This window comes from Parambassis ranga, chromosome 16 (genome assembly GCF_900634625.1).
Source record: "Parambassis ranga chromosome 16, fParRan2.1, whole genome shotgun sequence".
Classification (NCBI taxonomy): Eukaryota; Metazoa; Chordata; class Actinopteri; family Ambassidae; genus Parambassis; species Parambassis ranga.
The window spans coordinates 8493368-8505129 of record NC_041036.1 but is presented as its reverse complement, the minus strand read 5'-3'; the positions used below and the strand labels follow the sequence as shown (position 1 = coordinate 8505129).

General features: G+C 38.4%; 1 protein-coding gene across 1 annotated transcript; it reads right to left on the bottom strand.

Moving 5' to 3' along the window:
- Window positions 1-734: 734 nt before the first annotated feature.
- On the bottom strand, window positions 735-9682 carry entpd3 (ectonucleoside triphosphate diphosphohydrolase 3). Its single transcript, XM_028426468.1, has 10 exons — window positions 9598-9682; window positions 7439-7576; window positions 6996-7113; window positions 6760-6919; window positions 5921-6080; window positions 4735-4962; window positions 4041-4304; window positions 3841-3951; window positions 2855-2992; window positions 735-2202 (listed from the first exon to the last, which is right to left on the bottom strand). The coding sequence occupies exons 2-10, from the start codon at window positions 7571-7573 to the stop codon at window positions 2014-2016; spliced, it is 1503 nt and encodes a 500-aa protein (XP_028282269.1). The 5' UTR covers window positions 7574-7576; window positions 9598-9682; the 3' UTR covers window positions 735-2013.
- Window positions 9683-11762: the final 2080 nt, after the last annotated feature.

Sequence of the window (11762 nt, the reverse complement as noted above, 5' to 3'; positions counted from 1 at the left end):
GAGAGGTGCACTTCCAGAATTAACAGATCTTTTTAAAGCCAGAATAAAGGAAGAGCGAAAGAGAGAGAGAAAGAAGAAAAGTAAGTAGGAAAAGAAGAAATCAGCAAAAAAAGAAAAAAAAAACACTAAATGGACTTCTGAGGTTGCACTGTAGAAGAAGACGCAGGATGGACATAGAAAAAAAATATGGTTCAACCAAAATCAAGCAGATACAAACCTCTTGTGGAAAGTAAATTATTGAATGGAGGAAGAGAGAGAGAGATGAAGACTAGAGAAAGCAAGAACAAAAGTAATATTTATGAGATCTTTTTGTACAGGTGTGTAAAAGAAGATGCAACAGAAATAACTTTGATGATGCTATTTTTTTATTTGCTTGGTCACATGCCTCCCATGTCTTTTCAAATTGTGACTTTTGAGAGTGTCTGTAGAGCCAGTGGATATTGCTGTAGATTCAAATGTGTATTTTGTTTTTTTTTGTTTCCCTTTTTTGTTTTCTTTTTAGACAAATCTTTCAATAAAAAAAAACATTTCAAAACACTCATTGCGTTCATGTCCTACAGTTAGAACACATGTCCACTAGAGGGTGCTGCTACTGCATTCTGTGGAAGGCTATTAAAGGAGGAGCTGCCTTTGTGTTGGTACAATTTTAAAGTTGGAGAGGTGACACAAAACAAATTCGAAATAATTAACTTCAGTAAATTTAAAAAAAAAAGTGATCAGTAAGTTGCACTATGAAGCCACACAGGATGCTGTGTAGTAGTTGAGTTTATTGTTCACTGAATGAAGAGGTAAAAACAGTCATGCATAATTTACTCCAGTGTAATGACAACAGTATTACTGATAATGCTGCCCAGGTGTAGTCTGATGTATACAAACACATGCACACTTTGTAGTCATGCTCTTTTCATCTGATGTAATGGAATGTTGTGCCCCCAGGTTGTAACCAGATACATGTTTTGGATATCCCTGTAAAGTAGTCCACCACAAAGTGTGACTGATAAGTAGATAAGCACACATGTGCTTTTCAATTAATTAACTGTAACTTAAAGTTACAAGAAAACGACAGAGTATTCTTCATGAGTAGCCTGTGTTCTTATTGGATGTCCTTAGGTGATTAGCACTTGAGACTTAAGTACTCCATTTCCTGAGAAAGTACTAACTTGTAATTTTTTTTTATTACAAAGAACAGAAATGCCTGAAAAATAACTTTTTGTAATCTCTGAAGAAGAGCTGAACAACACAAACATGCAGGGAGAGTTGTGACAGTAAGTCATTCAAGATTCATTGCTTCCTCTCATTCATGCCTGTAATAAGTGCAAAACATACATTAATATATGGTTATATACATAAATCATCAACATTCAACACAATAGGTAGAGTTTACAGAAATAACTCTTCTCGCAAAGAGACAGTTTGTCATGAATAAACCTGTTTAGAGATAAATCTGCAAACCGTTCAGGTTGACCTTGTTGGTGTCAGTAGGGCAGTCTCAGTTACAGGACAACACAAGGCAAGTGTAAATGTGATGTCCAGCATTTAACCTGAGAAGGGGGGAAGGGTTAGATTTGTCTACTATCACACTGTTAAATACTTTTTTGTTAATTATCTTTGTAATATTCTGACATCTAACGTGTACTTAAAAAATGGCACATTGCACATTCAGTACATATTAGGGAGGTTTTCATTCCGTACGGTAAACGCTGTTGTTCAGTGGTTGTTTATACACAATACACACTTAGAGCTGTTGCAAAATGCTACAATTCTATCAGCAAAGCAGATGCATTTAGTGCAATTACAGTACATGTATGATGCAGGATTGACAACACAATCGATAAGTGAGTAACTGTAAAATAGTTGTCCAGTTTTACACGGGCCCTCCTGTGGGATCTCATCTGCAGAGTGTGCAGTGACAACAGGCACCTGGGCATTTTGGGGTTTTCATTTATAAAACTATTGGCTGCCCCACTCACCAATATTTTGAACAGAGGGCGATTCCCCTTTTAAGTTCCACTCTCAGTAGCAGGTTCGAACGAGGAAGATAAAAACTATGGCTACAGTTATAATGAGTAGTGCTGAAAATAGAAAGATAAGTCCGGCAAAGACAGATCCTCTGATGGGATAGATTTTTGTGACTTCAGACGGGATCCTATTGGTAATGCTCAGCATGTAGCCCAAACTCCAACCTATGCTTGTTTTCTTTACCTGAAGAGGAGAGGAGGAGGCAAAAGAGGAGAATTTGTACACTGCACATAGTGTTTTCAGTAGCACACAAACAAATCACTTCAAGATTACAGTATCAGGGTGCCGTGTCACAGCACTGCACAGTTTCAGCCCGGGGCTAAAAGCTGAGACGGAAAACACCCAAGGAACACCCCTGCTAATAATTCACTTGTGTCTGCTTCGTAACTGCCTCGACAAGGACCTTCCAAACACAGCGTCCCACTCACCCTACGGCTTTTAACAGCACACAGAACACACTAACTGTGTTGTTGGAAATTGGGAGCAGTGCCAGCTGGTGAGGCACAGTCTTGTCCTGTCTTGTGTCTAAAGGGTAATCTGTGCAATTTGGAAACTACGCTTAGAATGTGTGACTTCTTAAGAACCACTCTCTTTTCTCATGACTCATGACAGACCAGGAATCCCCATCAGCGGAGGGACTTCCTTTGTGAAGACACATAGCAGCCCTTTCAATAAATGGCTTCACTCTCGTGAGTGCAAATGATTGTATGTTAGCCATCTCTATGTGTGGTCCTAATGTATCAGCCCCCAGTAAGTTACAATATGTGGCATGTAATGTGACTTCTGTCGTTGTTGAACTGTAGTCGTGTAATGTAGCATTTTGTGTTCAGCTAACCTCTTTTTCAAAGCGAATGTTTTGCCAAGTGTCTTCATCAAACTTGTATCCATCTCCCAGCAACATGAAAACATAGTGAGCTGCAAAACAGTAGGTCCTGAGGTATCTGTTAATGATCCAAGTCTTTTGTTGTTTCAGCTGAAATGTAGACAAAGGCCTGAGATTAGCCTGAGATTAGGTTGAACTGTTGCAGATTCAACTGAAAGCTAAAAACAGTAGTATTAGTGATGAAAGGTAAAAACCATCAACATTTACTGAAGCAAAATGGGTAACTTTAAAATAATGATCCGTTATAAGGCATTTATAAGCTGTAAGTATATTATTATATAATTACTTAATAGTGAACTAATCATGAACAAAGTACTTATATATATTAGAAAAGATTATTAAGTCATTTATTACTTAAGTTACAAGACATTCATAAGCTATTAGTAGATATTGAACTATTCATGAACAAACAATTTATACACATTTGGAAATTATTATAAATTGTTTGTACATCATTTATCATAATCATAATAACATCTGAAAATGATTTAGAGTTTTTTTTTTAAGAATCATCTGTTAACCATAAATAAACAAATTGTGGTACAGTACAGTACACAATTTCACCAATAAGGTAGATCATATATAAAATTATGATGATGAATAAATGATGCACAAACAATGTCGACACAGGGTTTTTAAAAATGTCTAAATTATAAATAAATGTTGCAAGACTTTAGTTATAAATGGTTTTATAATCATTTCCAAATGTGTATAAATTGTTTATTCATGATAGTTCAATATCTACTAATAGCTTATGAATGTCTTGTAACTTAAATAATAAATGACTTAATAATCTTTTTCTAATGTATATAAGTACTTTGTTCATGATTAGTTCACTATTAACTTACAGCTTATGAATGCCTTATAACGGATCGTTATTCTAAAGTGTTACTGAAAAAGGCCGTTCCAAAAATAAAAAGCATTTTTAAAGAACTTACCACTGTCCAGTGTGTGTGGCAGAAGGTCCTCACTGAGGCATTGAAAACATCTATATCTGATGAGATGTTTATTCCCAGGGCCCTTGAAGTATAGAAGAAGCCAGCATATGCCTGACAGGAGCAGCAGAAACATACATGTATTGTATTGATGTTCTATTGCATCTTGATCGTGTTGCGCCATGTTATTTTTGTACTGTTACCATAAAATCTCCAGTGACTGGTGGCTGTTCAACCCCGTTGAAGGAACATTGTGATGAGGAACAGTTATCAAAATCAAATATGGACTTTACTATATTTCCACAGCTGTCTGAGTCAGCAACTCCAACCAAGAAATATTCTTGGTCTGGGTTGTAGTTTGGGGGTTTCTTTGTGCACTCTGTGTTATAAATGGATGAGGCCTTCAAGGTTATGTTGAAACCTTCAGGGTAGCAGGGGTTTGTTATGTAGCTTGGGTCAGGTGAACTCTGAAAAACAAATTAGGGCAGTTTAACTTAAGTCCTGTTTGTAGAATCATTTCATTCTAGGAAATAGTTGCAACATATTCTCTCATAGCATATTCTCCTATGGCATAGCATGTTCATCTACAATTGCCATTAATTTAAGGACGAGTTGCCAGGAATAATGCATTTCATGCAGACTAGCATAATGACATTCATGGTTCAATCAATATTCTTAATGACATAATGTATCCGTGACTGGTCTCCCTAGCCTTTTAGCTGCATGAACAGCAGTGTTCACTAATCAATTCTTAGCATTAATGGATTTTGGCTTACACATGCAGACAAAATTCCCACAGCACGCAAAAGAGAACACCATAAGAAAACTCAGGAAATAATCGCTCCTCTTAAAGTACCTGTGAGTTTTTAATTTTGGCAGACACATAAACTTGTTTACCTGGATTACTCTGTCAAGAACCTGCTTCTCTGCCTCATTTTTTCCATAGCAGAGGAAGCTGTGTGTGTAGACTGTGTATGGGTAACCATACAGCTTGACATGAAGGTAGTCAGGCCCTTTAAAATCCTCTTGAATTGCAAAGGCAATCTGTGTTGATGCTCCACCAAGGTCCATGGAACCTACTGTCTCTGCTCCTTCAGGGCGTACATAGGCATTCCAAATGTTTTTCTGCAAATATTATAGACAATGATAATTAAAAGGACTGTAATGGTCTTCTTTGTAACACTAACTCTAAAGAACATCAACTTCAACATCAAGCCTACCTAACACCTAAAACCTGGGGATGACTCCTAAAATAGTTTTTGGGAAGGGAGCTGATTGGTCATTCAAATGTGCTAAGGCCACCAAGGCTTTTCTATCGATGTCTCAATGGTTAAGATTAGGTGTGGGGCTTAATCCTGAGCTAAGCATAGTTGCTCGGTTGTCATGGGGCATCGAACCTGAAGTGAGACATTTCCGTAATGGTCACAGTGAGCAGAATGCGTTAAACTTTGAACCACAACTCTGTGACCTCCCTAACCCTAACACTAACTCTAATGCAGAGCTAGGGTTAGCATCTCGGCTGTCGTGAGTTTGTTCCAAAATTGGTACGTCTTGCTGCTGGGAACATGTAGATTGCAAATTCACCTTCCAGATTCTAATCCCATTTCCAGATTTTTGGCCTCACTCCTCAGGTAAGGCCTTGAGACATGGGAATAATCCCAGTCAGATTAAAATGTATGTATATGAAAATGTCTTTTCCCTATCTTTGCACATTTACATCTATGGGCCTCCAGTTTTGCATCTAATAGATGCAACAGATGTGGAGTGTACAAGAACATGAAGATGTAAATGCGGAATTTTCCATTTTACATCTATACAACATTTTGGAAGCTCATAGATGTGTTTAAGAGAGAATCCTCAGAACCAGTACAACACAACCAGGCCCTTCCAAGACACCTGTGCTCAGCAAAGCACAGTGTATTTTGCCATATACTTGGTGGGGAATTTGGGCAACTGTTTGACACAAATGTGGTGCTAATAGTATGATGCCCATAGAAACTTTGTAAACCTTTTGTGGAGCTGTGCCTGGCTAGACTTTAGCAGATTCCCTTGGGAAGTGATACACCAGAAGACAGTGTCTTACTTCTAAGAAGTTTCCCATTAGGTAGTTGACTGTGATCCATCCATACAGTCCTTCTTCCTGACCAGTAATAATGGAAGCATTTTGGAACATGAAAGGAAGTGAACTCAGGTATTCTTTGAGACTTGCCAGGACTTCCTTGGACCTCTGTTCATCTTCCTCACTGGCAGCCAAACAGACAGAAGAAAAGGGAGATGGTTTATGGATTTTTAGTTAGCTCTTATCAAATGTAACTGTTCAAATGCTTATATGTTCATATTGAAACAGTTTTTGTCAGTCAGCTTCCATTGGAGCATCCAAGCTACAGGGACAAATGTGCTAGACACAGTGTGGGTTTTTGTGTAGATTTTTCCAATGTGGGCACCCATAAGCAAGACATTTTGGCCATACTTTTAGCCAATCGGCTGAGGACTCATATGGTGTCTATGTGCATTACATTTTTTCAGTTTAAGTTTTACAAGTGATAAACATGAGTGACCACAACTGCAATGTGAAATAGCATCAGCCTTTGAACCAATTGCATGTTACACCTGAAATTCTAAGATGAATATACATCTAATTTTAAATTGCTGTGAGAAGATCTCATCTTTGGACGTCCCAGCTTTATTTTATACCATCTGGGCACTTGAAAATTGCTCCAGCCTGCAGTTTGGAGCAATAATACCTGCTGAATTTGTTGGCGTTTGGTAAAAGGTTAGATTACAAAATGGGCACCTGCCCAGGGGCCCAAACTCTTAGTGGCCCCATAAGTCACAGGTTTACTCTGCAGTGTTTCCTTTATGACACACAGATGACCTTAAATTGTTCTGATTTAAAGTAAAGGTGAGAAAATACATTCTTACCGTAACAATCTCATTCCAGCTGTAGATCCCAGAAAGAGAGGTGTGGTTTTGTGTTTTTTCGCTGGAATGATGTCTATGATTTTGTCCATGCAGGTTTTGAAACCTTGCCACATTGCTGCATCATTCTCGGCATCAATTTTCAAGTCTGAGATAGCAATACCTGTGAACACAAAGCCAAGTTAAAATCAACTTCTTCACTGTGCTTGAATGTGTTCTTTTTTGTTTTAGAGACTTACCAGTAACTTTACAGTTCAGAGCCTCAGATACTACTCCTGTTTCGTTCTCCTTCTCTCCTGGCCATTTATACACATACACGTTGGAACGAGATGAACCTGAATCTATCACAATGCCAAACTACAAAGAAACAACAAAGAAAGAAAAAACATGTTACAAAAATACAAAAAAGAACTTTTTGATCCATGTGGTTGGACATTTTTATTTTGATGGCCATTAAGCATGAGGTTATGAGATTATAATGACTGTATAAAATTACAAAGAGGCACTGTGACACCATTCAACCATTTATTACTATGCTGACATCCCTTTCTCCCTGACCCAGACATCTGGATTAGGTCATGCATTACATGAAGTATGTGGTTATATTCTGTCTTTTGAAAGGTTACTGTCTACATGTGGTTTATGTGTGAGTCCATAGGTTTGTGCACATGCATGTGTTCACCTCCGTGCCATACTCTTTAGTCATCCAGTTGTCCTGGATGACGGCAATAGTCACAATGGCAGCAATACTGGCCAGCAGGAGAAGCAGCACTACAGCCAGGCGACACTTGAAGCCTATTTTCTGTTTGGAACCCATTTCCTGTTGAAAAAAAAAAGAATTAAAAGTGTATGCTTCTCACTAAAAGCTTGTTGGATTGCAAGGTTATGGCATATAGAGTACCTAGTTTGTAATAAAACCATTTTTTGCATTGTACTTTCACACATATTTGGCTTGTCCCCAATTCATTCATGTATTACTTCAAATAAAGGTGCAAACGTTGCAGTGTGAACAGGCTACACTGCTTGTAGTAATCCAGTATGTCATCTGCAGGAGAGTCACAGACTGCAGCTCACTCAGCATTTATTGGTTGTTTGAATAAGTTATTCAGCCTGTTGTAAATAAACACTGCACTAGTGAAGTTCAATGACAGTATTCAGTACATATATTTGCATGTGGACAGGACAAGCTGGGTGCACGAGATGATGTGTTTCACAGAATCATCTGGTAAGGCATCCTTTTAAACTGTTTGGCCAGTGATGAGGTGGCAGGTCTGTGCAGTAGAGAGAGGACGGTCCCCTGTGGAGCCCCAGTGTTGCTGATCGATCTGTCTGACATACAGCTCTATAGGTGTACATACTGTGGTCTGCCAGTCAGTTATATCACCATCCAGGACACCAGTGGGGCATATCCACCTGCATCACTGTCAGCTTCTCAACCAAGGGAGACAGATGGTTCTATCTGAACCTTGTCATAAAGCGTTGTTATCAGACTGGTAAATAAGGTAGAACCACATTTCTCTGCCACTCTCTCACTGTTAATTGTTTTTCTTATTTTGATGTGTCTGCTTTTCTTTTTGATCCATATAAATCCAAAAACAAATACAAGTGACTCATCTATTATCAGCAGACCGTAAACAACACCATAGTGACAATGTTTGTATTCTTTAAAATTACAGCATTTAAAGTTACCACTGGAAAAACCTGCATCCCAAAGCAGGTTGGGAAGGTGTGATTACAACCATGTCAACAAGCATGTTCAATGTGTCTGACACATGTTACACAGTGTCCGCTAAACACATATGAGACAGGGGAAATTGTTGGCATTTTTCCATTTTGTTGGCATTTGCTGACAAACGTTGTCTTGAAGTATGCATTAAAGTTGGGAAGAAGATGAGAGGACTCATTAGGATACTGTCAGGTGTCTGTTTTCTGCTATTGAATTATATTATTTTGCCTTCATGAGTAACCAGCTGCTGTATGGAGTACAAACATAAAACTAGAAATGATACTAAGAGTGCATCAAATAACAAAAGTAACTCTGCACCTGTTGAGGAATTTCTATTCTCATGATGACAAAAACATCTAAAAGCACATATTGTGGTAACATGAGCTCATTGATCTCAGGCTTAACTGGATGTCCAGGCTAGTCATTAATACCAGTGTCGTCCTGCTGAAGAATGTTGGTAACTTCAGCTGCGTTGTTTAAGTAGTGACTTAATATATGAAATATTGAAACATCTGTGTAAGTAAGTAGACCACTGCCATCACAATCTATTAATGTAACTGTTTGTTTATAATGCCTGTTCTCTTTCAATCACCTGCCAGTCGATATACCGTAATAACAAAAAATACTTTAATTAAGTATTAATTATGACTTTTGTTATGAGAAAATGTTATTATTATTCTTATAAATATTATATTTACGTAAGTACAGCACTGCAGGACAAAGCGGGTTTAGATGATGGATGGATGGATTACACGTACAAATGTCATAGGGTTTATTTAGAGATAAAATGAATTGCCATTCATCGGGTCTAAGCTGCATTTAAGTCACCGCACAGACAGCTCCCTTGATTCCCAGACATGTGCAGATGGGAATCGAATAACACCTACTTGTAGGGACAAGCTCTTAATAAGCTGTGATCAGGAAGGAAGGTAATGTCACTAAACATCAGCACATGCATGCACTCACAGCAGAATGATACAGGACAATAACAATAAAACTAATAAAAGTGTTTCTAAAACCTTTAAGCAGTATTTTTTTCTGTTCAATAAATAATTTTTGTGTTAGAGAAATGAAAAAAAGAAACGACAGTGAGATAATGTGTGGTAGATTCTTACCTTGAAGAACTGGTTTGCATGTACTGGTAGGAAGTTGGAGTGAGGTGTCTCTGAAGACAGGATAAGGGAGAAAATGGGGGAAGTAGCAAAGGGAATGAGGGCGTGAGAGAGATAGCAAGAGGGAAAAAAAGAGAGAGGATGTTTGTGGTGGGAGTGACCAGCCTGCATGGGCAGTGTACCCCCTGAAAGTGTAGCTGAGACGATCATGGGAGGAGCAATGTACACAAACTCCAGTTTACACCACTCCCAACGCACCAGCTGCTCCCTTAAAAACACACTGGTGCAGAGCTGCTGCGGTAGTTCTCAGAATTAAGTACTGATACAAGTATTAATGTGTAAAAATGAAACACCGTGAGAAGAGAAAAGGAGGGGGGAGTGGTTCGGAAGTTAATTGATGTGATCAATAAGATAAAGTGCAGCGTTGTTCAGTATCATGCAGTCAGCTCTTATGTGATGGGCTTGGAGTGAAGGGAACTATGAAAAGCACAATCCTGTATTAACAGCTAAGGATATGTTGGAACCTGCAGGTCCCCGCTCCTGTGTTGTGCTCAGATTCCCACAGTGAAAACTGTGAGTCATAATGTGCATAGCAAAGTACAAATAGAAAAACTGTTCTTCACTCCAGTGTGTTTGTTTTGCTTAAAGGGCTGAAATACTTTTAATTGTGTCTCAGCTTGTTCCCACATCTGAGTGTTTTTTTGTGTGTCCACTCAGGGATGAGTTTGGATTTTGCTGCAATTTCTGGAAACATGAGAACCAATTGTATTTATGTGTCCATCTGTGTGTATATCATCAGTCTGGGAGTGGAGAGTCGCCTGAATGCATCAGCCTGCCAAGATCAATGAGCAAAACAATTTTCAGTCAGTTCTGACAACATGTTTAAACAGAGATGAAGAATTTTACACAACACCCCCATCCCTCCCACTCATTTATCTTCTCATTTCATTTCAGTTCATTGTGGAAGTTCCTCAACCACCTATTTATCGTTAGAGAAAAATGTTCTGCTGAAGATGTGTTTCTGTGTTTTTGCACAGAAAAGAGCAAATTGCACTTTTTCCTCAAGGTCCGCTAAAGAGATCTATATAGTCTAAAGGTCAGCTACATTTCAAAAGGCCAATGAAACATTGCATTACTTGCTCATTCATCAGCTTGGTTTATGTTTACATTCAATAATTAGCTGCAAAAACTTGTGGAAAAACATTATTATTGATTATGCGGGAATAGCTTGACCTGTTGTGGAAACTGTAGTGTAGTGTTCTGTGGATGCTAACTTTGATCTGGTAACATATCTGGAGTTTCTTATGCTTCCACAGTAACCCCACCTCCTGTGTAAACGTAGCTACAATAGTGACTTTTCACTTAACTCGTGTTTTCTCCTCTCTCACTCATTTGTAACCCATCTGACTCTTCTTGCTGCCAAACACACAGCACACCCTCCCTCAATGAATGACTAAATGAGCATTTAACAGACTATTAGAGCTCAGTTGAGAAAACAGAATTTCATTCCTCAGAGGTACTTCATCCAGGAAACCATATTCAGAATTTTAAACCAGTCTTGTCCTCCCAGGACAAAGTTTCATTTATGGCCCTGACCTTCTGCCAGTTTGTGGCTTTTACATCAAATTTAAAGACTTTTTATTCACTTTTTTCAGTCTTTTCATCTTGTCTCATCTATTTTTCATTTCTAGACTTACTGTTAAGTATTTTAGATGGATAAATGGATCTGAACCCTACTGGTCTGTCTGAACTGAGAAGACAGGTTCTTGGATAAAGAATAGTGAACTTTCCCAGAGTTATGTAACTAGAGTACTTCTACAAACATGCAGATGATTCTGATTTGTATCCATTTCTGTGTAGCTGACATGACTGTAGTGCAGTTCAAGATGTACTACATTAGGGAAACCAACTGAGTTAGCAGGCATAAATCCTAGCCTAGTATTAAGCTTTACCCATCTCCACAATTCCCATAAGTTATGGTTCACATCAATGCTAACTATACATTAAGTTTGAAAGTCTTCTGAGATTTGAAAAGCTGTCTTAGGTGTCCTTGCTAAATATAATATATATTTCTGTGGTTGCTTTCAGAATGCACTAAACACTCTGGTAAAGTCTGACCACAGGCCATGGAGGAAATGTCGTGGCTGTGTTGTGGCAGTTCAAATCCA

What these genes read in the sequence shown, in the direction of transcription:
- entpd3 (XM_028426468.1), bottom strand. Translation starts at nt 7,573, where the DNA reads ATGGGTTCCAAACAGAAAATAGGCTTCAAGTGTCGCCTGGCTGTAGTG. An exon ending in TAATGGGAAACTTCTTAGAA is followed by an intron (nt 4,963 to 5,920) that starts GTAAGACACTGT and finishes TAATATTTGCAG; the next exon opens with AAAAACATTTGGAATGCCTA. An exon ending in TTCTTGACAGAGTAATCCAG is followed by an intron (nt 4,305 to 4,734) that starts GTAAACAAGTTT and finishes TTTGTTTTTCAG; the next exon opens with AGTTCACCTGACCCAAGCTA.